This window comes from Medicago truncatula, chromosome 2 (assembly GCF_003473485.1).
Source record: "Medicago truncatula cultivar Jemalong A17 chromosome 2, MtrunA17r5.0-ANR, whole genome shotgun sequence".
NCBI classification, from domain to species: domain Eukaryota; kingdom Viridiplantae; phylum Streptophyta; class Magnoliopsida; order Fabales; family Fabaceae; genus Medicago; species Medicago truncatula.
The window spans coordinates 13,943,045-13,970,452 of NC_053043.1; the positions used below are offsets into that span (position 1 = coordinate 13,943,045).

General features: G+C 31.1%; 1 protein-coding gene and 1 long non-coding RNA gene across 2 annotated transcripts; one reads left to right on the forward strand and one right to left on the reverse strand.

The window, feature by feature from the left end:
• Window positions 1–11,628: 11,628 nt before the first annotated feature.
• On the reverse strand, window positions 11,629–13,507 carry LOC112419068 (uncharacterized). The gene is made up of 6 exons (XR_005643978.1): window positions 13,285–13,507; window positions 13,058–13,188; window positions 12,774–12,928; window positions 12,392–12,495; window positions 12,063–12,284; window positions 11,629–11,974 (listed from the first exon to the last, which is right to left on the reverse strand). It is a non-coding gene; the product is annotated as an uncharacterized lncRNA (long non-coding RNA).
• A 5,048-nt stretch (window positions 13,508–18,555) lies between these two features.
• LOC25488070 (probable acyl-CoA dehydrogenase IBR3) lies at window positions 18,556–26,178 on the forward strand. The gene is made up of 17 exons (XM_013607729.3): window positions 18,556–18,914; window positions 19,020–19,157; window positions 19,621–19,761; window positions 20,029–20,160; window positions 20,426–20,611; window positions 20,876–20,953; window positions 21,183–21,296; window positions 21,378–21,476; window positions 21,810–21,927; window positions 22,038–22,273; window positions 23,260–23,454; window positions 23,559–23,701; window positions 24,119–24,203; window positions 24,295–24,504; window positions 25,307–25,459; window positions 25,548–25,652; window positions 25,745–26,178. Exons 1-17 carry the CDS (start codon window positions 18,801–18,803, stop codon window positions 25,940–25,942), a joined length of 2,445 nt encoding a protein of 814 aa, XP_013463183.2. The 5' UTR covers window positions 18,556–18,800; the 3' UTR covers window positions 25,943–26,178.
• The last annotated feature ends 1,230 nt before the right edge of the window (window positions 26,179–27,408 follow it).

Consider the following 27,408-nt stretch of genomic DNA (forward strand, 5'->3'; position numbering starts at 1 on the left):
AAGCAAGAATGAAGCACAAGAAGTCTAAGACCTTATACAAATTGTGGTATAGAGAAATAAATAACTAATTAATTAAGTTGAGAAAAAGACAAGAGGATGTTGAATTGTGTTGGTTTCTTTTTCTCTTTGATAACTCTTTTTCAACGATAAGACTGAAGATAAAGTGTAGGAATGTAAAGAGTTAAGGGATAAGAGAAACAACACAAGAAGTTATCTTAGTTCACTCCACAATCTGATTCAATCTCTAAATACTTTTGAAGATTTTCACTATAATCCAACTGATTACAAAAACACGAAGACACCTACTTCTAGATTTTCCCTTGCCTCAAACTAGAGGATTTCCTAACCTCAAACTAGAGGATTACAAGTTTACTAAATAATATTTTGAATGTTTACACGGACTCAGAGAGTAGTAAACTAATTGAGCGTAGTACAATTAAATTGTATTTCTTTGATAATTTTTTTATAGTTTCTCGACAAGATTGGATAGGTTCATATATTCTTAAGTTTGACCCCTTCTCCTGTAAATGTCATTCCTTTATGGAAAATGCTAAACTTCCTGAGAGAAACTGTCCCGATAACATCATGAATCAACATGATTGGCTATTCAACAATAAACATTGTGTTTACCGTTAAAGTCAACTATTGAAGTGGTTCATTTTAGCACGTAGTAATGCATTCGGGATGATTTCGTGAACAATTAGTTCGTTGTATATAGCAGTGTTCTAATATTTGTTAGTTCTCATTTCCCCAACAGAATTTAAGTGCATGTATTTCTCATCATTTTACCTTGCTCTACCCTTACCAAAAAAAAAAAAAAAACTTGCCCTCCACCTCTAAAAATAGAATAAACTTGCTCTCAATAGTATTATGTATTCTTGTCGTAATGATATAATGATATGCATTTCTCATTATTTTAACTTTTCTATATGAAATACAAGTTAGGAATATTTCAATATTATTTATTTTGTTGGTTATTTATTATTTAAAAATAAAATAATTATGTAGAATAACACTTACATAGAAACAAATATATGTGAAGGTCATCGTGAGTAAATTAAGACGGAAAATTTAGTTATTGCATTAGAGTGAAATCATGAGAGTGTTCTTAAACAAATCAGGCAATTTAGTTACTGCATAAAACAGCTTTAGAACATAATTTACATGGTTCATAACTCTTCTTTGCATCAGAGATGTTATATAAGAGAAACTAGTAGCGACTAGTGAGAGTACATACTTCATATATATATTATTACTATTAGTACACAAACTAGTAGAGAGTACATATTTTGGGCACTCAAACTATAAACTACTTTATTTAACTACAAATATTCTCCCCTGGGCTACAGAAGACTTTGATTTAAATATGATCACATGCCTTCGAGCTTTTTTCTACATACATATATACCATAACATGAAACTGAGACCCACTTAAAATTTAAGGCAAAGTAGTGCTTAAAATTTAAAGGGTCTACCCCAACGGTTTTGGGTCCCCTTAGGGTAACTTACATTCGATATATCAACAAAGTAAACAGTTCCATCCTTGCTAACCCCAGAAGCACGGTCTTGCATGCTGATCCTTCTTGTTGGACCATAAAACTTGTCTATTAAAGCAAACCCTTCTAAGCCAATCTTCCTTAGGTCTGATGAAGGAGGTGCCATTGATGCTAAATGTTGGAGGTCAATAAAATGCTTCTAATCTATCAAATATATGTGTGTATTGATTGATGTTGGGTACTTGCTTCAAATGAGGAGAGAGCCACATTCCCTTTTATAGTGGAAAAAGGAAAAATAGAAAGATTCCCCTTAGCTATTGGTGTAAAACATTTTTATCTAAAAAAAAATCAAAAACATATGTAATTAAACGAAAACACTTCTTATTTAACGCGATAAAAAGTGTTAAACTACATTAACAAAATAAATCACAATTTCGTTGAATGGGTTAAGTTCATATGTGATTAATCGGTCAATGAAGCGCATAAACTAATTATAAGAACCAAACCACTTTGAATTTGGTCGGGTTGGTAGGTTCAATCTAGAATTAAAAATCAACCAATCAATAATATAAACCCAACATTTTAGATTATTTGAGTTATTGGGCTTATTAGATTTACTCACACATAACATGTTTGGGTTCAAGTGTGGTATCTTCCTCTCTTGTGTGTCTATAGTATTAATTCGTTGTTGTTCTCAACATTTTCTCAGATCTTCGACAAGTGGTATCATAGTTGAGTTATGGTTGAGGCCCTAGGAAGAGGCTCCAAATGGCATGTTCCCCATATGTTCCTTGATCAGCATGCGACAACCCTTTCTCGTTGCAGTTGCAGCTCAAGCAATCGACTAACAATCGATATGATTGAAATTGAGACTCTTGTGTCCATCCCTTTGAGCTAATCATTTTCCCATGTTACAAATCCATTTTTCTGAATTTCCTTTCATAGGTTATAAATATCTGATGATCCTGAATATGCCAGCAGAGGAAGAAACTATAGTATGTATATCAGGAGTGAGTAAGAGTCCCACATTTAAGGAAAAAGTTAATGTTGACCAACATATAAGTCAGAAGAGTGACATACTGAATGCCTTAATTGAAGTTTTGTACAAATATGGATTGTTTTATCTCTTGGCAGTTCTAGATCACTGACGTGTTGCTCCCAACGTTCTACCAGACGTCCTAACAAGTGGTATGATAGTTTATGGTTTGACTTTTAGTTTATTGTATCAAAAGTCTTCCAAAAGTTTGTTGTGGTTAGACAACATGTTCCATTGATATATCTAAGTCAAATATGATCTAATTAAGCGTAGCTAGATGCAAAAAACTTTTGTTTGAGGGGGAGCATACTTGAATGAATTGTCTCACACTCGAGAGAGAAATTGTTGGTATAACAATAATTAGCAATATATAGATGAGATGACTATTATATTCAATGCCTTAAGATTTTGGAAAAAGATGCAATGTTTAACTTCACTTTATTGGTTGTTCGAAACTCAATGTGATGATCATTAAACTTCCATCAAGATCCAACAACTTAGTGCCGTAAGTGTTTGATTTGTAACCTCGAAATGGATTTTAGATCAAGAACGGTCGTAAAATAGACATTAATATCACATTAATAAATACTCCCTCCGTCCTAAATTGTATGATATTTTGGATATTTCACACATATTAAGAAATGTAATTAATATTGTGTGGGAAAGAGATATTATGAGTTGTTTTACAAAATTATCCTTAATAAATTATATGGGAAAGATAAATGAAAGAATTGAAAAAAGAAATAGTAATAAATAGTTAAGGATATAATAGGAAAAATAACACTAATGTTTCATTGCTATTCTAAAGTGACATACAATTTAGGACAAATATTTTTTCTAAAGTGGCATACAATATGGGACGGAGGGACTAATAATTTTCCACTTCTCAAAAAAAAAAATATTGTAACACAAATAGTTTTATCTTATTCTACTAATTAAGTATATGAAACGCTACTATGAAAACAGAATTCATTCTGGAATGTTCTGTTCACGCTTTTAGATGGAACATATTCACATTTATCTTTTACTACCTCCGTTCCTTTTTAATTGTCATTTTTTGATATTTTATATAAACCAAAACAATCAATAAATATTATTAGTTTTGATACAATTGCTATTACTTTTACTATAATGACCTTGTTAATTTAATATTTCATTTCATATGTTTCTCTCTCTGCAATAAATATCTAAAGGTAATATTGATAAAACAACATTTAATGATGCATTGAACTTTGAAAGTGACAGTTAAATAAGAACAAAAAATTTCTTTAAAAGTGACAATTAAAAAGAAACGGAGGGAGTAATACTTTGATATTCATATAGATACGAAAGTAGATCAGAGACTCAATATAGTTAATTGAGATTTTAGTATATAGTACTAAATGGGAGTATAGGCAAGCAGTGATATTTTGACAACTATTTTGGTATAACTTTTGAGACAATTTTGTTGTTCTCTCTTTTCATTGGTCAAAAATAATGGAGAGAGAAAAGTGTAAAAAGAGAATAAAAACATAATGTGAGTATGAGAGAGAAAGTTGTACAAAAATTATATCAAAATGATTGTATAAATATCATTTCTCATCTAGTAATCCAAAATTGTGCTATTTGTGGTCCCTTAAAGATCTGGACAACTCTACCAAAAAAGTAGATATGCACAACTTAAAATATCACGAATTAAAAAAAGAAAATAATGGTTGCTTCAGCAAAAAAATAGTTTTGTTTTTTGTTACATAAAAAAAATGATAGTATATAATCGTGGATTTAACTTACCCTGAGAGTTACTCTGCAAATTTGTACATGCATATCTTCATGTAATAATTCAATGTAAGAAATTGTTATAAAAATAGGCTAAAATATAGTTTTGATCTCTGCAAATATGTCTCGATTTGGTTTTAGTCCCTGTAAATTTTTTGTTTGTTTTTTGTCTCTGCAAATATGTCTCGTTTGGGTTTTGGTCCCGACCCCACTTTTGTGATGATTTGCACACGTGACACATGATGATTGAACCCATTTATTAGAAAAAATAGTCCCTGCAAAATCTTTTAATTTTTAAAAAGTTCACTGCAAAATATTTTGTTTTTGAAAATAGTCCCGGGACTATTTTTAAAAACAAAATACTTTGCAGGGACCAAAAACAACAAAAGAAAAAATTACAGAGACTAAAACCAAAACGAAGCATATTTGCAGGAACCAAAACCATATTTTAATCCAAAAAATATTCTGGGTAAGAATCAAATAGTAAAATGAAGAAGAAAAAAAAGTGTCTTCAATCTACTATGTAATTGCAATCATTGATAATATGATGAGTTCGGGTACATCTTTTACTCTATTTTTTATTACAAAAAAATACTCTATTTTTTATTACAAAAAAATCCTACAATGGTGAACCCTAATAGACAAGAGAAATAACTTAGAGATATATAAAATTGTTAACAAATCTTATTATGGTTGATTAATTAGTGAGTTTCGCACAAGAATAGCTACAATTGTATTGCCTAAAAGTGAATATGAATGATTGAGAAGATTGGGTGAACCGAAGGCACATTTCGTCAAATTTGGATGTTGAGGATGGTACCTGCAAACACTTTGATGCTCAAATTAATAAGAGAGAAACAAGTGAGAGATGTTATGTGAGAATCCTTACATTGTTGCTAAAAGGAATGTATGTATAAATACATAAGAGGAGTCGTTGGGGAGTAATGGATTCACCGTTATACACACGGCGTATTTCAATTCTTGAATCCAATGATTGGAAGTCGTTTTTAAGTTATTTAGTAATTACCAGCTGCGGCCTCCATAGGCGAGGTGAGTCGATTTTTTGGATAGGGTTCATTCAAAAGTAGACCCTAAGATCATGATGGACCAACCAAAGGGCCGTCTAGACCAATATGCAAAACTAATTTTTTTTTTTTTTGTGCTGGTCGGAATTTGAGCACGTTGCTATAAGCTAAATTAATTTAATTAGATGATATGAGCCGTGAGAATTCATAAAAGGATTAGAGCACGCTGCTATAATTCTTTTATGCAATCTTATTAGAAATCAAGTCCGTGAGAATATCTATTTCCATGTCTGAGGATGTAACGGTTCGGTTTGGATTGGTTTACAGTCAAAAAAATGTCAGAACCGATGAAACCTTCATCGGTTTGGATTGATTCGGTTTTCACTATTTTAAAAAAAAAACGTACCAAACTAATCGGTTTGGTTCGGTTGATCGGTTTATTTAAAAATACAATTAAAAAAAAAAAATCATATTCTCACAAAATATTCCATAGAACTTTGTATAATTGTATTTCATATTTTGTTGTCTCATGTTCTCTATTTTACAAACAACATTTTTATAACTAACCTTACTCAAGATTTCATACATATGATTCGAGATTCATTCATCCATCATTCTTCAAAAACAACTTCATCAAACTCAAATATTTCAAAAGTATTTTATGGCTACGGTTTTTTTTTAGTAGAAATGAAAGAGTCTAACTGATGAGATGAGAGAAAGTGAATGGATTAAAAAATATTTTATGTTTAATTTTGGTCATAACCTTAAGTTTGTGTGAGGTAAGATAATATTAATAAAATAAGGAGTGTGGTTATCAACAGATTGGTTCATCGGTTTCACGGATCTCAAAATGAAAAACTATGAACCAAACCAAACTAGATCGGTTTTGATTGGTTTGGATCGGTTTCAAACCGAATCAAACAAAGTCAGATATTTTTTTGATTTGATTCAATTTGGACTTTCGATTTCGTTGGTTTTGTCCGAACTACTTACACCCCAATCCATGTCCACTTTTTACGATTTTCTTCATAGAGAATCTGGTCTCTTCGTGTCTAACTAAAAACCGAATCTCATACTTTCCACGTCTCAAATTATTAGTTGTTAATTAATATTCTTTGATCAATTTGTGCATGCAATCAGACTTGGAAGAATAAATATCACCGACCAGTCATCAAAAGAATCATGAAAATGTTGAATGGTACAGAAAATAATTCATACCTTTTATGCATGGGGGCATGTATGTGAAATAATAATAGAAATATGATTTGAAAATAAAGTAAGCTAAAATGAGTGTGAAACACTTCTTAAATAATTTTAAATATTTTCAACAAGAAATATGATTGTTAAATTGGTCTTGTATAAATATGATGTCAAAAATCTTCTTGAATATGAGGTCAGCAAACAACATATGCACCATGTGCTGGAGCTGGTTATCACACTCACCTCTCTTCAAAACTATGAACCCAATTCCATGTACCTTTTACCAAAATATTCATATTCTTTTCAACATGTCAAAATGAGAATGTTTTTCCCATTTTACTTAATTTATTGAGCTTATCAAGTTACAAGAATCATGAGTGAAAAATGTGAGAAAAATAGTAAAAGATTTGGTTGAGAGAGCGCTCTAGTACTTTTATAAATCCTAATTTAAAAAATGTGTACTAAAAAATATAAATCCTAATTAAATTGCAAGAGGATTTTTATTTATAGTTAAAGTGTAGGTAATGAATACAAGGGTATTGAAGTTGCTACCCTTACGGATACCAATCCAGGTACATGTACTTTTTCAAACCACGTGTATGGAGACGAAACCAAATTCAACTCATTACCATCCCTAAAAATAGTTGATGCTTAACCATTCATTGGATTTTGGCTTTCTTGCTGTCTTCCTAAATTCCTTTATATTTTCCAAATATTTAATGAATGAAGTTGGAAATTTGGAATATGAAATATTTGCATCACATTTCATTGACATTATTTCAATTTAAAAAATTCACATGAGCTAGAAATTGATCCTAAATAAATTTTAAGCATTTCTTTGTTACCTGCTGCAGCAAGGTTTTTATTGAGCTTTTGGCCTAACAGTTGTGGAAGCTATGACTTGTGGTCTTCCTACATTTCTCACTTGTCACAGTGGCCCTAATGAGATAATTGAGCATGAAATTTCTGGATTCCGCATTCCCTGATTAATTGAACAAGATTGCTGAGGCAGAACGTAGGGCATTCATTAGACGTTTGGTTCGGCCTACTTCTTATTAGGATTTTAACTGAATGTTCGTACACTCTGTGTCGCGACATAACAATTTGTAATGTAGTTAAAGCCGCAATATCAAGGATTATGATGTAATCACAAACAACTACTACTTTTTTTTTTTTAAACAACATATATTTTAGACCTCCCTTGCATAAGCAGAACGAGAAGGCGAAAAGAAACATTACAAAAGGCGCCGTAAAAACACAACCACCGGCACAAACAAAGAAACTATGATTAAACAATAGTTTGGGTTCCAACACCATTCGTAGAATAGGCAAGAAGGAATCTATAATCTACTTAAGCTTCATTGTCAAAACAATGCCTTAATCTCCTCAACCATTTCGTCTACCTCCTTAGTACCATTATTGAAGATTACAACATTTCTAGATTTCCAAATCATCCAAAGAGATGCATGTCAAATCAACCATCAACCTCTAAGAAGCTTCTTATTCCTCACCTCCCCACTCCAACTTTCAAAATGAACAAACAAGTTTTGAGGGGCTAATGATATTCGGTACAAGCCAACCCAACACCTTGGACCACAACATAAAAACTTGACAGTGCAAAAAAAAGGTGAGTAGATGTTTGCACCACTACCACAAAACACACAATTGAAACTGTTCTCCAAAGGGAAGCAATTCCTCCTTGCAAGGTTAACTGTCGTTGGAATAAGTTTGTGGAGTAACTTCCAAAAAAAGAAAAAAAACCACCACCTCGGACGATATTGAACTCTTCCAAATCGTCCGAAACACCGCCTCCTTAGAATGGCACAAAGGGCCATCCACAATCAATATTTCCTCAAGTAACTTATATGCCGACTTCACCGAGAACACCTCGATGCAAACCAAGGCCACTCTTCAAATGACTGCTACTTAAAACCCTGTTTTTTTTATCACTAAGTACACGTCTCAAATATGAATCTTCCCCTAATTTGAAACATTTTTTTACCTTTATGTTTGGAAGATATACTAAGTGTAAGAGGGCAACTACGAACTTTAGACGGTGTTTATGGCTTCTGGAAGCATGTTTCCAAGCTTATGAGAAGAGAAACTAGGATGTATTTGGAGATGTTTTACTTTCTAAATTCTTGAATAATAGTTATGCAGCCTCTTCAATTGCTTATATTTTAACATGGTAAATTCAATTCAAAAACAAATACTTGGAATGTCTTTTGTTCAATTTTTACAAAATTCTGATTTAGCAAATTTCTGAAATTTTCTATAAGTGAATTTTTTTTGTAGTTAACTTTTATGGTGCTTCCAACAACAACAAAAAAGTGGAACGTATATTTAAGAAGTGACATCAATACATTTTTCAACATAAATTTTTCAAGACATTTTTATATCTTGGTTAAGATTCATATAGATCTCTCCAAATCATGTGGGTCTTTTTATAGTCAATGATATGATATTTGAGAAGTGACATCAATAGTGTTACTCTCTCTAAGTAGAAGTGTGTTGTATTACTCGATCTTACAGTCAAGAAATGATATTTGCCAAAAAACCAAGGAAAACAAATATTAGTGTATCAACTAGTATTTAGACCCGTGCGATGCACGGGAAGTTAAATATGACATTGATTAATATATAAGGTAATCGTAAATGAAACAATAATAGTTGTAAGTGAGCATGAATTAACGTGTCCAAAATAAAACTAATAAAAACTTGAAGTAATTTAGAATTCTCGTTATCACATCGGATAGACAAATAAAAATAACCAAATGCAACTACTAATATAAGTTTGTCTTGCGTAATAATATACAAATTTGTGGATAATAAAGACGTGTCAATTCTCAACAATTGAATCGGTAAAACTCATTTTTGTGTCTATGACTTTTGGTGATTCCAAATCAAAAATTCATCATAAAGATGATGATATACCTGACATGAAATAAAATAAATTTGTATGATTATACATGATTGTTTTAAATGGCAGAAGGTATAAAGAGAAATACAAATTACATAACAATATATAAAAAAAGTATAAGAAAAATGCATAACATATTGTTAATTTGTGAAACAAATTTAGTTGATAAGTTTTGACTTTTTTGTCAACAACAAAATTCTAAATATTATTTCTTACACACGCGTGTGCGTCCACACACACACACACACACATATATATAGATCGAAAGAAAGACATTATTTTAAATAAAAGTGCTTTGAAAAACATAGCTAGATGCGCGCAACAATAAACAAATAGAAAATATATACGAATATGTATATGTGTAAATTATCTATCTTAAATTCTGAAAGACTTCTTTGTAGACAACATTATTAGTTTTGTTGGAGACACGTCCTTCGTCATCGCAAATCAGCATCTTCAGCCCATCATCACGTGAAGTAACGCGTGAAAGAGCAACATATAACTGTCCGTGTGAAAATATGGGTTTTGGAAGATATATTCCAACATTTTTAAGAGATTGTCCTTGACTCTTATTGATAGTCATCGTAAATGAGACCATAATAGGAAACTGTTTACGTTGAAATGTGAGAGGAAGTTTTGTATCAGATGGAGATGGAGACAAACTCAATCTTGGGATATATACATTTTGTCCAATACTGTTTCGTGATATTATCTTTGCCTCAAGTACGAAATTCCTCATTTGCGTAATTATAAGGCGCGTACCATTGCATAATCTTAACGGTTGATCAATATTTCTCAATAACATAATTGAAACTCCAACCTTGAGATTTAACTCATGGTTTGGCAAACCTGAAGATTTGACGGTATTCAAAAATTCTAGAGTGAGAATCTGATCAGGACCATTAATATTTTCATCATGTGTAGACGGACTATCAGCACTTAAGTATGTTTTTTCTCACCAGAAATCATCTATAAAATGTAATTGTTCAGTGAATTATCATTGGTAGGTACTAAAATTGCCCTATCTTGAAAAAATGAAATATCACTCATATTCTCCAAAAGTGATGGATATGTGCTATTAACAATTGAAGAAATTGGGTCACCTGAGTTCTTGATCAACATGTCATCTGGTATTTCAATTTCAGCTTCTCCATCATTGTTGTCTTCAATATTTCCATCTCCAACATTTAAAATTCAGTCAGAGAACTCTTTGAGTTCATTGACATCAGAACATGAAGATCCAATTTGAAGCCTCATGTTTTTGGTCAATTTTAAGACTCGACAATGTTTCCAAAGGCGCGATGAATTAATGCTAGCATCAACAACATCATGTCTTGGTGCTCTTGGAATGACCGGAAGAATTTGCCTGAAATCACCACCCAAGACGACCACTTATATAGAGAGAGGTAGTGGATTAGTTTGGCATAAAGTGCCACATATCTAGGAAAAGTTACTTAACAAAAACAAACAATAGATGAGGGTAGGTCAACAAAATAGGAAAGTTAGTGGAAATCAAACTAAGATTATTATGAAGAGAAAAAAAAAACGGTTAGATTCTATTTTGATGAGTCTATTTGTTATAGACTTTTTAAGAAGTAAAAAAAATCACTTTTAAAAGTGTGCATCCAATTGTTACAATCTGTAATAAAAAATAGAATCTAAAATTTTTTCCCAAAATAAGAATCAAAATATTGAAGCAATTATAAATAAGATAATTCATTTTATATAGTTGTATCCAAACAATTAATGGAAAACAAACTAAGATTATTATGAAGAGAAAAAAGAAGGAAAAAAAAAAAAAAAAGTTACCTAGTAGTTTATGAGTCTATTTGTTATAGCCTTTTTAAGAAGTAAAAAAAATCACTTTTCAAGTTAAAAAAGAAGGACTCTTGCTAGTAGTTTGAATAACTTGGTTGGGTTAACATTTTTCTAAAGTTGGTTTTTCACATAAAATTTATTTGTGCTTATAGCAAAATATGAGTTATCATTTAAGAATAGGCATGCATATAGTTTTTGCCACCATATGAAGAGAGGATATTGATGATGCTACGAAACACAATAAAAAAAAGTAAGGTGATTTATTTTGGTCACCAACGCAAGTGATTTTTGGTTACCACCACATCATTCGATAGAGATAAAAAAAAAATTATACAGATAGAGTGACATTGACGTGGACAAAAAAGAACGTAAACATGTTATTTTTGGATGTATGACATATGCACCAAAGTACCAAATGTTATAACAACCAAATTAGCAAATGTGAAGCAGATAAATTCCAAAACAAATAACAATTAAGAAGGTACTTATTGAGTAAAAGAGAAAAACGACACAAAATAAATCTAAGTAGTGTAGACTAAGAAGAGCTAAAATATCAATCTTCAGGTTCTTGCTTAATTTTGACAACTTTCTGCAATTTAGTGGTGGACGACCGAGTTTGACAATCAACGTCAATATATGTTGCATCTGAGTCGGCGTTTCTCTTTCTCAAAGACTTGGATGGATGAGTATCTTTAGGAATAGAATTAGCTTCATCACCAAGAAGCTACAAGAATAATAAACATGCATAGCAATAGTTAATTTAATAAGTTTTATGAGTACTTTTAAAGTAGATATAAAGAATATTTAACTACCTTAATGTTATCATCAGTTTGGGGAGTAATAGGACCTATGATATCAACATCATCTTCCTCACCATTCGGAGGAGCAGCATGACACTCAATATAATACAATTCGGACATCTTTTTGACTGCATAGGTATAAAACCTCTGTTCAACATTTTTTTTGATTGATCTTCAGTTTGAAAAGCATTTTCTTATCACGTAAGGTGTCAATTAATCATTTGTGGTCTTTCCCTGTTTTTGATTTGGATTAGTAAACAATTAAAACCAATGTTTACTGTTTTAATAATATAACATAAAAAATACAAAAAAAACAATATACTTAAGTTCATTATCAATACCATTTGTTCTTTTGCAGTCTTTCCAAAGTGCTGTGAAATAACTCCATCAAACAACACAAAAGTAGGACCCACTATCATCCATAACATGAATGTGCACCATAAACCTAAAATGAAAAGTGAATATACATGAAAGATTCAATAACCTTATAAGGAATCACTAACCAAAAAAATCAGTGACCAAAAGAATAAAAGTGGTGATGATGCAACTTGTCGTTTATATAAAATTGTCGTTTATATAATCATGTACATAGTAAGTTATTACAAACAAAAATAAATTGAAATTAGATTTGCTAATTATATAAGTAACCGAATAGAAAGAATAATTGAGTTTAGCTTAAAAAAAAGAGTGAAACATAAGAAAAATTAATATGGAAAATGTTACCTTTTTGTAGCTTCGACTAATGTATCACATTTTTCACAAAAGTATTTTGTACAAACAGGTTCAACCTTCTTGAAACATTTATCACATGAAACGTAGCACCACTTCTTATTGGTATCTATGTCAATAATTTTAGCCAAGACAACACATGCACCCACCTGCATAGTTATTAAATTTATTTAAAGAATAATAATTAGAAAATTAAAACACAAAGATATGGATTAAGAATTATTTAACAGCATAGTAGAATAGTATAAGTCAAAGAAAATTAGCATAAAGTTGTAGACCTGTTTAGCTTGTGTAATATCTGAAATTGTCATGTTTTTTGTTTGGAGTAGATCATTAGACAAAGAAAGTGAAGATTGTGTTGTCATCTGGGTGATCCCTTGGGGTCAAAGATGCATTGCCAGTTTCCATTCTATCGTAAAATATAAGAAAATCATACTTAACAAAAAAAAATTCCAATAATTATCAATATATAATATATGTGTAATAACGATAGGTTAGTGCATACCCTTTCTTGTAGGTGCAACATTCTTCAATGTTTGGATTTATAAGCAACTTGGTTTAATCAAAAAAATACGACGTACGATTAATTTGAAGTAAGATGATTTAATGGAAGGATGAAGGAGGAAGTATGACTTATAAATACTATTTGATGTTACTTATATAGAGAGTTGAGAGATGATTAGTTTGGCATAAAGTGGCACATATATAGACAGAGTTAGTTATCAAAGACAAACGTTATATGAGGTTTTTTCTTTTCTTTGGTGGCACAAATTTAATGAGAATTTTTTTTAGCAAAAGTTTGTTTACAAAAACATAGTTAACAAAAACTAAAAAAAATATGGGGATCAGTGTTTATATTGCCAAATAAATATAGAAAATAGCACTACCAAAAAAATAGAAAACAAACTATGATGTCCATAAAAAAAAAAGATTATGAAAGGAAAAAAAAAAAAACAAACTATGATTATGGAAGAAAAAAAAAACGTATTTAGTAGTTTATGACACAAATTTAGCAAATGTTTGTTCAATTGCTTAAATATATGTTAAATAATAATAATAATAATAATAATGAGATGTCAATATTAAATTTAGCAAAAGTTTGTTCAATTGCTTAAATATATATTAAATAATAATAATAATGAGACGTCAATATTAAAATGACAAAATTAACCTCAAATTTTGGCTCCAAAAAGCTGTTTAAGACAACTTAAGACCTTTTATAAATAAAATAATAATAATAATAATGAGATGTCAATATTAAATTTAGCAAAAGTTTGTTTACAAAAACATAGTTAACAAAAACTAAAAAAAATATGGGGATCAGTGTTTATATTGCCAAATAAATATAGAAAATAGCACTACCAAAAAAATAGAAAACAAACTATGATGCCCATATAAAAAAAAAGATTATGAAAGGAAAAAAAAAAAAACAAACTAAGATTATGGAAGAAAAAAAAAACGTATTTAGTAGTTTATGACACAAATTTAGCAAATGTTTGTTCAATTGCTTAAATATATGTTAAATAATAATAATAATAATAATAATAATAATAATAATAATAATAATGAGATGTCAATATTAAATTTAGCAAAAGTTTGTTCAATTGCTTAAATATATATTAAATAATAATAATAATGAGACGTCAATATTAAAATGATAAAATTAACCTCAAATTTTGGCTCCAAAAAGCTGTTTAAGACAACTTAAGACCTTTTATAAATAAGATAAGATAATAATAATAATAATGAGATGTCAATATTAAATTTAGCAAAAGTTTGTTTACAAAAACATAGTTAACAAAAACTGAAAAAAATATGGGGATCGGTGTTTATATTGCCAAATAGATATAGAAAATAGCACTACCAAAAAAATAGAAAACAAACTATGATGTCCATAAAAAAAAAAGATTATGAAAGGAAAAAAAAACAAACTAAGATTATGGAAGAAAAAAAAAACGTATTTAGTAGTTTATGACACAAATTTAGCAAATGTTTGTTCAATTGCTTAAATATATGTTAAATAATAATAATAATAATAATAATAATAATAATAATAATAATAATAATAATAATAATAATAATAATAATAATAATAATAATAATAATAATAATAATAATAATGAGATGTCAATTTTAAATTTAGCAAAAGTTTGTTCAATTGCTTAAATATATATTAAATAATAATAATAATAATGAGACGTCAATATTAAAATGACAAAATTAACCTCAAATTTTGGCTCCAAAAAGCTGTTTAAGACAACTTAAGACCTTTTATAAATAAGATAATAATAATAATAATGAGATGTCAATATTAAATTTAGCAAAAGTTTGTTCAATTGCTTAAATATATATTAAATAATAATAATAATGAGACGTCAATATTAAAATGACAAAATTAACCTCAAATTTTGGCTCCAAAAAGCTGTTTAAGACAACTTAAGACCTTTTATAAATAAGATAATAATAATAATAATGAGATGTCAATATTAAATTTAGCAAAAGTTTGTTCAATTGCTTAAATATATATTAAATAATAATAATAATGAGACGTCAATATTAAAATGACAAAATTAACCTCAAATTTTGGCTCCAAAAAGCTGTTTAAGACAACTTAAGACCTTTTATAAATAAGATAATAATAATAATAATGAGATGTCAATATTAAATTTAGCAAAAGTTTGTTCAATTGCTTAAATATATATTAAATAATAATAATAATGAGAGGTCAATATTAAAATGACAAAATTAACCTCAAATTTTGGCTCCAAAAAGCTGTTTAAGACAACTTAAGACCTTTTATAAATAAGATATGGAAACACTCTTAGGTTTTCGCTTCGCATCCCAAATTTGTTGTATTGATTGCATCCTTGAGCTTGATTGTGAACCAACTTGCTTAGAAATGTAGAAAAGAAAGAAAGAAAAAAAGACCTTTCGTAGAAATATCTCTCATTCTTGAACATTGTTGGAAAAAGTTGAGTTTAGCTTTAGATTTCTCTTGTGAGATATACTTGTTTCATCACAAGTAAATAAAATTCATTCAGACACACACATAAATGAAAATTAATGAAAGAAAAAAATAATTAAATAATATATATTTTAAAAATATTTAAATTATATGTATTTTAGAAGTGTGTCTAAATAATTTTAATTTAAAGTTGTGATTATATAAATATTTCTCTTCCTCTAAAAAAATCAGTATTTCTCGTATTTTGTTTACTCACACTTAGTCGTAATAGAAATTATATTGCTCATATGCTCGCTAAACATGCTATTTTTAACCCAGAGGTGTGTATTGAAGAACCCACACATTTTCTATAATCTCTGCTGATTTTCTTGGTCCTCTTTTTCAATAATATGTGAGTTCATAAAGTCTAACTCAACAAACAATATTAAAATTGTTAAGTTAGATACCTTTATTTGGATTTGAATTCAAAACATCACAATTATATGTACAAGTTTTAATGATGTTTGTCACCTTCTATACACATAAAAAATAATACTTAACTTACCGGTATATATATTTCCTCTTATTAGAATTATATGGTTTGTGTCAGCTCAGTTGGCAATGACATATATTGTTATATATAAGGTATGGGGTTCGAAACTCGGTCATCCCACTTATTCACCTTAAAAAAAATGTGAGTTTTAGCCACTAGACTACCTGACAAAAAAAGAATTATATGGTTTGTCGGTCAAAGTATACCGTTTGATAGCAACTGCAAATTGGGGGAGTTTGGTCACAAGTTGTGCCTTTTGACTTCGAAACAAATTAATTTGAGTATGAGAAATGGGGCCGAAGATGTTAACACAAGAAATGGATATCAGACGACAACAACAACCAAACATTTTTCAACCGAGTAAGATTGGCTATATGGTTAAATTACACCATAACATTTTATCATAAATTATGTTTCAATTCGATTCATTAATTTTTAAATCTTTAATAATAATTGTTCTTGATCATCATCGGTTTCTAGTGATCTTTCAAAGAAAGGTCTCTAGTGATCTTATTCTCCTTCATCTGAACTATTATCTATACTACAAAATTTATAACTCTTCTCTCTACATGCTTAAATTACCAATGTCTATTTTCGACTATCTTTTTCTAATATAGATAGTATCCCAACTTACAACTTTCAAGTACTCCATTACCATAGTCGCTCATTGGTCTCTCGCGCGGTATCTCCACCCAATTTTCTTTTACACGTTGTTGAGTGTTGACCCTATCCTTATTTTTGGACTAATAAGGTTTGACTATTATTAGTATATATAAATCCTTCAAAAAATTAGTATATATATGAAAATTTTGAAAAAAAAAACAGCAGGAGGGGCCCGACTATTAATAAATCATTGATAATTAAGTTTTTTGTTTTTGAAGGAAAAATTAAGTTTTTTTGTTAAAAAACTGTATATTAAATCAATCTTGCGACATAGTTACCGCAAAATAAAAACTAGGTAAAATTACACAATTCGTCCTTTAACTTAATTTTAAGTAATACTTTCGTCCTTTATCTTTTTTTGTCTCGAATTAGTCCTTTATGTTATAAAATGACAATATTTTTTCATTTTTAATGAGATTTTTTCTATGAAATATGAGTTTCTTGATTTGTATAATGAAGTTTTGGGTTTGTTTGAGTTTGATGGTTTTTTTGATATTTTTTTTTATAAAATAGAATAACTTTGTTGACATTTTATAACATAAAGTATTAAATTGGGACAAAGAAAAAAGATTAAGAACAAAAGTTTTATTTAATTAAGGACGAATTGTGTAATTTTGTCTAAATACTAACAATTTTATTTTACATAAAATCTCTCTCCTCTCATAAAATTCCTCTAGTTTATTCCCACCCTTTATATAATACCACCCTTCATGCATATAAATTAAAAAAAATTGTAGTTTTAAGATCCTCGGCAATTAAGTGCCGATGTGTTATTTTTTCTTTTTTCGTAGGCAGTTAACTGCCGAAGGAACTTCGGGAGTTAACTGCAACTGATTCATTATTTCGATAGTTAACTGTCGATGAGCATTTTCGTCTTTTATTGGTGTTTCTCAACCTTATAACATGTGTCAATAGCAATTCTCTTAGGGTGTGTTTGGTTGTGGAGAGAAAGTGATAAGAGAGAAGTAGGTGAGAGAGAGTTTGAGAAGAGAGAAAGATGTGAGAAATAAAGATGATTTGATGTAGTGTTTGGTATAAAAGAAAGAGATGAAAAATTGAGAAGAGAGAAGTGTTGATTATTTTTAAAAGTACAAAAATACCCCTTGAAATAAAAATCTTTGCCTAAAACTACTCTATTTTATATTTAATTAAATTTATGGATTGATTAGCTTAATTAGTTATATGGGTTATTTTACTAATAATATTAACAAGGTAAGTTAATTTATTTAATTATTATTTAAATGAGCCTATTGTGAAAAAGGAAGAAAGAATCACGTGACAACATTGCATAAAAGACAAAAAAAAAAAAAAGTGTTGTTCTCTTAAATTGAAGGGCATAAAAGGCAAAAACAACAAAACAGTAACTTCTCTCCTGTTTCTTCGCTAATTAGGGGAGAACAAAAAATGCATGGGACCCACACCAATTTTGTCCCTCTTCTCTCTTTCTCACCTTTGCCAAACTAGAGAAATGCCACACTTCTCTCCTCTTTCTCTCCTTAGTGTCTCTCTCTTCTACATTTCTCCTCTACCAAACAAAGTGTTAGAGAGAGTACACACCAAGTTAGTTGAAATTTCAACTGATCCAGTAAAGTGGTTTGAAAAATATGTGTTGAAAACTCTGTCATTTACTATCCTACAATCACGACCAAAATGGCAAAGATCAAATAAATAAATTATCATATTATTACGTAAACGTTTGAAAAATCAATTCAACCAGACAGACAAAAACATCTTTGTAATCATCATCGGCGTCTCAGATTGATTTGATTGTCTTCAACACATCACTGCTACTTACACCCCCCCAATTCTATCTTCTTCTGCATCTCTCTCTCTCTGTTATAGATCAAATTTGGATTTGGATATGGCGGGGAATTCACCTGACTCTCACCATTTCAACCATGACTCTCTCCTCCGCTACTGTTCTTCCAACGTTTCTGGCTTCCCTCTTTCTCCAACTCATTTCAATCTCTCCCAGGTTCCATTTTTCATTCATTTTTTGCATTTTTTATCCATCTGGGTCATCTTCGTTTGCATCAAAATTTATTCTTTTTGTGTTTGATTTTTTTGAATTGTTATATAGTTTGGACATGGACAGTCTAATCCAACATACTTGATGGAAGTTGGTTCAAATGGATCCATTGTCAAGAAATATGTTCTTAGAAAAAAGCCTGCTGGGAAATTGTTGGCTTCAGCTCATGCTGTTGAAAGAGAGTTTCAGGTTTGTATATTTAATCATAATCGCTCATTCGATCTTTATTCATGTCATGGCTGATTATTGAGTGTTAACATGTTTTGGATTTCAAAAACTTGTTGGTATACAATAAGACATATTTGGATAAGCAACTTAATTAATTGCTTATAGTATAAATAGGCACTCGTCATATAAGTGTTTATGTATAAGCTATTTCTATAACAAAAGGTAAAATAAAGTCGATTTTTTTATATAAGCTATATGCTATTTTCATAAACTATTTTGACGAGCTTGTCGAAGTAAGCTGAAAAGAACTTATGGACATGCCATAAGCTCTTCCAAATAGTCTTACAATTGTTTATGTCAGTAGATAAGCTCAAATTAGCCAATCTGAAGAGGCCTGTAACAAATTGATAGATGGTTGAAACTGTGTTAGACTGTTAGTGAGAGAGAAAATTGATTGTTTTCTTTTTTGTCCTTCAATTTACAGGTTCTCCAGGCTCTAGGCAATAATACCAATGTTCCAGTTCCTAAAGTTTTCTGCTTGTGCAATGATCCAGCTGTTATTGGAACACCATTTTATATTATGGAGTATTTGGAAGGACGGATATTCATCGATCCCAAATTACCAGTATGGTTTGTTTATATGCATCTTTAGCGTTCTAAACTAAAATTACTGATTGCAGGACTGGATTGTCATCATGGTTTTAAATTGTGTTTGTGGTTGCAATTTTGTTAGGAACCTAAAATGCAGTTAAAATTGCAGTTGCAATGCCATTGCAGAGATCTCAAAATCCTTTTGAATTGCAGCTGCAGCTGCAGCTGTGGCTGTGGATCGCAATTGAAAACCATGATTGTCATTAGTTTTGTCGTTGATTGTGTTAAATGAATGTGTCAGGGTTTGGCGCCGCAGAGTAGGAGCACAATTTATCGGGAAACTGCTAAAACCTTAGCTTCATTACATTCTGCTAATGTGGATTCCATCGGTCTGGGAAATTACGGGCGACGTAATGATTATTGCAAAAGACAGGTAAGTTCTTTCACATATATCTCATTGTTTACGGTCAATGTTATGTCTTGAAGATGATTTTTTTTATCAAATGGATATATTTTATTAGGATAGGGAGAAGTACCATTTGACTGCTTGATAAACCTTGTATCACTGTATGGATTTATAGAAAAGTTGAACTCAAATGCATTGAACTTATATAAGCTACAAAAGAGGGGTTAGGTGAGGGTCAAAATAATTTTATTTTATCAGATACGAACTTGATAGGATTGTTTATTTATTTTAGATCGAGAGATGGGCTAAGCAATATGTCTCCTCAACCAGTGATGGTAAACCTGCAAGCAATCCGAAAATGTTTGCTTTGATTGATTGGCTACGACATCATATCCCTTCTGAAGATTCTTCAGGAGCAACAGCAGGTTTGGTTCATGGAGATTTTCGCATTGACAATCTTGTGTTCCATCCCACAGAGGTAAGATTCATTCGGTAAAACTATACACTTTACCAAAGTTCCGTTGGCTGAAAAACTAAGTCCTTTTTTTTTTGTTCTGATATTAATGCATACATTTTTCTATCTGGTAATGGTCAAAACTAGAGTATCATAACTATCATGCTAAGGAAACTGAAATTTATGTTGCCATGTGCATAATATTCTGGAGTCTAGACAGTGTTAAGATTAGCATTTTGGAGTAAGAATCCAGGTCTTATGCCTGATAAGTTTTTTTTTCTGCTGCAGGATCGAGTAATTGGCATACTTGACTGGGAACTATCTACCCTTGGTAACCAAATGTGTGATGTTGCATATATCTGTATGGTATGTACTATATTTTGATGTTCTGAATCAAGATCTTGGTGCATAATGGTGGATTTGTTACATTGCGTTGCGTAGTTGTTTTGCACCTGATTTTTGTTTAGATCTTGATAGATATATTTTTCATATATTTTTTTAGTTTGTTAAAATGCTCCCAAAACAGAATCATAGATACATAAATTGTTGATTAATTGAATTGTCAGCGTAATTCATGCTTTTTTTTCTTTGACAGTGTTATGTTAAAGATATTGGCGAAAAGAGCGTACAAGAAGGTATGGAACGTTCTGGATTACCACAGGGAATTCCTTCTCTACCAGAGTTTTTGGCTGAATATTGCTCTCTAGCAGTAAGTGCTGTTACTATATATTTTCAATTTGGAAGAAAATTCCTCTACTAAAGAATTCTAACAATGAGTTTTTGATGCCAGGGAAGAAAGTGGCCTGTTGCTGAATGGAAGTTCTACGTTGCTTTTTCTTTTTTCCGAGGCGCTTCAATTTATGCTGGAGTGTATAATAGATGGGTTAAGGTATCCAAACTTGTTAGAGATGCTACTGTCATTTGAGTTTGGGATTTAGGCTCTGTTTAGATAAACAAATTATTTAAGCACTTATCATATGCTTATGTATAAACTATTTCTATAGCAAAAGATAAAATTAAGTCAAACTGTTTTTATATAATCTATAAGCTCTTTTCATTAGCTATCCTGAAAATAAGCTGAAATCAGCATATAGGCATGTCATAGGTTGTTTTCTTAAGTTCTCTCAAACAGTCTCACAAGTGTTTATGGCAGTAGATAAGCTCAAATAGGTCAATCCAAACATATTCTTAATTATATGTGGCTTCTTTGTGTTCAATATAGGGTAATGCATCCGGTGGTGAGCGTGCTCGTTACACAGAAGTACTTGCTAATGGTCTCATCGAAGCTGCTTGGGAATTTATTGAACGCCAAGTTGTGCTTCCTCAGCACCCTCCTTCAGGTAGCTATACCAATGGGCTCTCACATTGCGTCACATATATTTTATTGCTGTAGCAGAAGCTAATCATATTACTACACTAATATCTGAGGTATTTACTTTTAACAAATCAGGTGTAAATGCAAAAGAATTAGTGCAGGACCTCCCAAATGAGGGAAGGTTTGCTCCTAGTCAAAAGGTTTTAGTGCTAAGGAATAAAATAATTAAGTTCATGGAGGAACACATATACCCCATGGAAGAGGAGTTTTATAAACTTTCCCAATCAGAAGCACGTTGGACTGTTCACCCAGCAGAGGAAAAATTGAAGGAGTTAGCAAAGAAAGAAGGCCTGTGGAACTTATGGATTCCTGTACGTATCTATATTCTGTTCTTCTGTGATATATTTTATCTGTAATTTGTTGTTTCAGAAGCTTTTAACATCTTTCCATATGTTTTTGAAATATTACAGCTTCCTCCAAAATATTTAACCAACAGGCACTAATTTCTTTGTCATAGACCTTAGCAATTAGTGTTCAAGGGTTTTCACTGTTTTCTTTTCAACTTGCACACTATTATTTTATTTTTTTGGATAAGAAAATGTTAGTGGTTAGTTTCTTAGGAGGAGAAGGAATTTGTTAGCAGCAGGGGTCGAACCCTGGACCTCCTTCTTAATACTCCTTCAGCGTCCCAACTCATACCACTAAGCTACATCTTAAGGGACCTAAGTTCACACTATTATTCAAATGTTTGATAATCTGAAACAACGTTAGTATTTATGGGCCACTGAGAATGAACTAAACGTGTTGCTTTTAGAATGTGTTTATACTTCAAAGAGATTGTTACATAAATAAACATCTTTGCTCAAGCTTTGAGTTTCACATTGAGATATTATAATGCTTATGTAGAAGTTTCAAAATTGTGGAATCATTACAAGTATGTTTGGATAAACTTCTCGAGAAGTATGCATGGAAAAAGACCTATTAAAAGAATCTTGCGATAACCATCGGTTTTTAAACAAATTCCCATGTGAGTTGAAATTAACCGTTGCATCTCAAATTTTCAAAAGCTCATTCATTTAACTTTTCTATGAATATCTTCTCCATAACTGGAGAACCATAGATATAAGTTAACTAAGATGTTGCTATTTGCTAGAAACTAATCTAAACTTTAACTTATAGGTTGAAATGGTAGGGCATATTTAGATAGAATAAAATATAGGTAGAGAGAGCATGATAATCTTATAAGGAGAATATATTGATACCACTTATAATAATGTGAAACAAAATACTAAATGTTCTCTGTTTGGTATTATGTTTTTAGACTAAATCTTGTGAATGTGTGTTTGCTTGTATGCAGGTTGATAGTGCTGCGAGGGCAAAGAAAATTCTGTTTGATGGGAGCAATAATAATCTCTCTACTGATTCAAATGACCTATTGTTGGGGGCTGGTCTAACAAATCTCGAATATGGATACCTTTGTGAGTTCATGGGTCACTCTCTTTGGGCTCCACAAATATTTAATTGTGGTGCGCCTGACACAGGTAACATGGAGGTAAGATGATATTATAGGTTTGCAAGGTTAATCAAATTTAACACTTTCTCTATCATCATTACATTTTTGTTCGATAAGGGTGTAATATTAGTCTTGCATTTTAGGTTTTATTGCGCAACGGAAATAAAGAACAAATGCTAGAATGGCTTATTCCTTTGCTTGAGGGGAAGATTAGGTCTGGATTTGCTATGACAGAACCGCAAATTGCATCTTCTGATGCAACCAATATTGAGTGTTCCATCAAAAGGTAGAATTATCTATAATCTTGAAGCAATACTTGTGCATGTTCTTTCCATTCAGCTGATTTAGGGCCTGTATTAATTGAATCATTTTAATTTATCTACTGACATAAGCACTTATGAGACTATTTGAGAGAACTTATGACAAGTCTATAAGTTGTTTTCAAATTATTTTCATTAGTTCTCCAGGATAACTTATGAAAACAGCTTATAGCTTAGATGAAAATAATTTGAATGTCTTTTATCTCTTGTCATAGAAATAGCTTATGCATAAATACTTCTATGATAAGTGTTTATGCTATAAGCGCTTAATTGAGCTGTTTATCCAAACAGAACCTTAATCAAGTTGAGTTTAGCTTCTCAATTGAACTACCTATTTATGAAGCTATGAACTACCTATTTTCTTAATTTTTCTCTTTTCATAGGCAAGGAGATTCATATATTATAAATGGGACAAAATGGTGGACTAGTGGTGCGATGGATCCAAGATGCAGAATTCTTATACTCATGGTAAATATTTGGCTGAAAGTTATTGCATTATGAGTCAATATGCTATTTCATTTCATTAGAGATCAGATGGTGATCAAATACGTGGACACAGGGGAAAACTGACTTCAATGCTGCAAGGCATAAACAACAATCGATGATCTTAGTGGATACTCAGACTCCTGGTGTTCACATAAAGAGACCTTTGACGGTGTTTGGCTTTGATGATGCGCCTCATGGGCATGCTGAAGTAGTATTTGAGAATGTTCGTGTGCCTGCCACAAATATCTTAATGGGTGAAGGACGTGGATTCGAGATCGCTCAAGTAAGTTGAAAAACATTTCTTTTACTATAAATACTAGGACATGATGTTGACTCGAATAGAGTTATGCACTAGACCAAATTTTGTAGGTTAAAATTTCAATTGTTGAAGTTTTAGGATTAGTATTACAGGTTGAAGTTGTAGGATTAGTATTTTAGGAATAGAGATAGGGAAAGGAATACTCTAAGTAATTACATTATATTCATATTGTAATGTTTGATGTTATAAAAAAAGAGAGTATTAATCCTTGTTTATACTAATAATGGACTCTCAATCAAATTCAATAATGAAATAAGTGATCATATATAAGGAAAGAGGATATATCAAATTACACCAGTGTAGCACTTCGGAAATGTTACATACACACTCAATAACTTTTTATTGGATACATATTTTACGAAATTCACTGTTTGATTGAAAGTTTATATCATATATAGATAATCTCTAAATCATTCTCAAGTAAACAAAATACAATCAGGATTGAAAGTTTAACCCCTTGTCTATAAGGAAAATATGTAACCAATTAATCTTAAGTGATAAGCTAAGCAACCCTAAGATACAATCGTGATTTTATATGATATATAGTATGTTTCAAATAATCTAAAACAGCTTCAACTTTCATCTGTCAATTTCTCCCATGGCATAAAGAGTTAAATGACTGTTCAATCACTTATCTATGATAGTTTGAATGTTTTCTACTAGGAGTTACATGTTTATGCAAATGACGTATATCTTGTATTGTTTGAGATACTTGCTAAAGTACCAAAAAGCATATTTTTCATCTTTTGCCGACTTGCATTTGCAGGCTAGGTTAGGTCCTGGAAGGCTGCACCATTGTATGAGACTAATAGGCGCTGCCGAGCGAGGCATGCAACTAATGGCTCACAGAGCTCTTAGTAGAAAAGCTTTTGGGAAAATGATTGCTCAACATGGTTCATTTGTTTCAGATTTGGCCAAGGTATTAGAGTTGAGCAAGTCAAAAATAAAAATATCTTTCAATTTCACTTTTTAAATGATCTTTGCTTACTAAGCTATCATTTGTTCAGTGCCGAATCGAGCTAGAGAAGACTAGGTTGCTGGTGTTGGAAGCCGCGGACCAGCTTGATCGGTATGGAAACAAAAAAGCTCGAGGGATAATTGCAATGGCTAAGGTAAACTCTTGCTCCAATCTTCTGTTACTATCATTTCACTCATGATATGATTTTTCTTTCAAATCATCACTATGGCTGGTCTTGGAGTGTAGGTAGCTGCGCCAAAAATGGGATTGATGGTGCTTGACATGGCCATTCAAGTGCATGGAGCAGCTGGTGTATCATCTGATACTGTCCTGGCTCATCTGTGGGCAGCTGCGAGAACGTTGAGAATCGCAGACGGCCCGGACGAAGTTCACTTGGGTACCATAGGCAAGTTAGAATTAGAAATACAAAGAGCCAAGCTTTGAGAACAAATAGAAAGTCACCAAATAAAAGCTCATGAAGGGGAATTCACAACCCCACTAATAAAGTGCTCTAAGGAAAAAACAAAGCTATATCACAATAGCAGTGTTCTGAAATGCTTTTTGGAAGCATTATGTAATGTGTAAGAGTTTTTTTTTTTTTTTTTTTATCAAAATAAGCTTTCTCATTGAATATTCCTGGTATGTGACTCGTTTAATTTTGAAGACTTACCTGTCTTAAATATAAGCGAAAAAAATACACCTTTGGTGAAAAAAAATATAAGCAAGTTTAACTACTTTTTACTATATTTAACTTTGTCATTCCTAAATTACTTCTTAATAATAAAAATTTTACTTTATAATAACTTTTTTATTTTCATGAAACAATTTCTTATGAAGGACACTTTTGAGAATGCACTTTTTTTTATGAGATCAATAAAACTAATTGCACTTAACTAATTTTTTAATAAATTTGAAGTTAGTTACTCGCCATCTTGTGCCTTTAAGACATGTTGAGAAACCAAATACAGTCAAACTAGTGGTTAGCATAACCCTTACGTGATCTACATTTGGTTTTTTAACATATGTCGTAAGGCAACCGGTTAACACTTCCTAGAGTAACTAACTTATATGAGCTGGGGGAGAAGCGGTGAGGGAGAAGACGACTTTACCGATGTAAATCTTGTGCTCTCAATGTTATTTCCACCATTTTTCAAATGCCAATTTGAAATGGCACCCGAAGCAGAGTTTTTATTTTATTTTATAAGTAAAGTAGATTAACCTACCAATTAGCATAGACAAGATTCATACTTCTTCCTACCAGTTAGTCTATCAATTATCAACCACTACTACAATATTCATTATCTTCCTATTGAAAACAATGGTGTTGCGCTCCATCCAAATGCACCACACTGTAGCTAGCCAAAACAGATGAGACACCTTCCTACCATTCTTCCCTTTGCAAACCTCTTTGAAGAATAAAAAATTGTCAACCAATTCATCTCTCCACCTCGTTGTGATCCAATTTATCTAGTTAAAGATAAGCTCCTTGTATTACTCTAGTCTTTGGACAGCGTGCAAATAAATGACTAACTTTTTTTATACTAGATCTTTATATTTTATTAACTTTGGTAAATACTAATACAACATCTCTAAGACCATCTATAATGGATGCTTAAATGGTTCTCCCGTGTACGCATCCCACATTTTATAATTAATATTTAATAAGCATTTTATTAATCAGATGATTGAAGATGGTTTAGTTGGCGTCTTTATATAAGGACAATTTGTAAAGTGGGACGACTCTTAATTTAACTAATTTGTATGATTTTATAGAAGTTTATTTATAATCCATAAAATGGTACTAACTAGGTTGGATTTAGCGAAAAGGGTTACACTCTCGCAACATGGCAATTTAAGATTCGAATTTTGGTTGAAAGTGGTACAGACTTACTAGGAATATGCACATAACA

What these genes read in the sequence shown, in the direction of transcription:
- LOC25488070 (XM_013607729.3), top strand. Translation starts at nt 18,801, where the DNA reads ATGGCGGGGAATTCACCTGACTCTCACCATTTCAACCATGACTCTCTC. An exon ending in ATGTTGCATATATCTGTATG is followed by an intron (nt 20,954 to 21,182) that starts GTATGTACTATA and finishes TTTCTTTGACAG; the next exon opens with TGTTATGTTAAAGATATTGG. An exon ending in ATTGAGTGTTCCATCAAAAG is followed by an intron (nt 23,702 to 24,118) that starts GTAGAATTATCT and finishes CTCTTTTCATAG; the next exon opens with GCAAGGAGATTCATATATTA.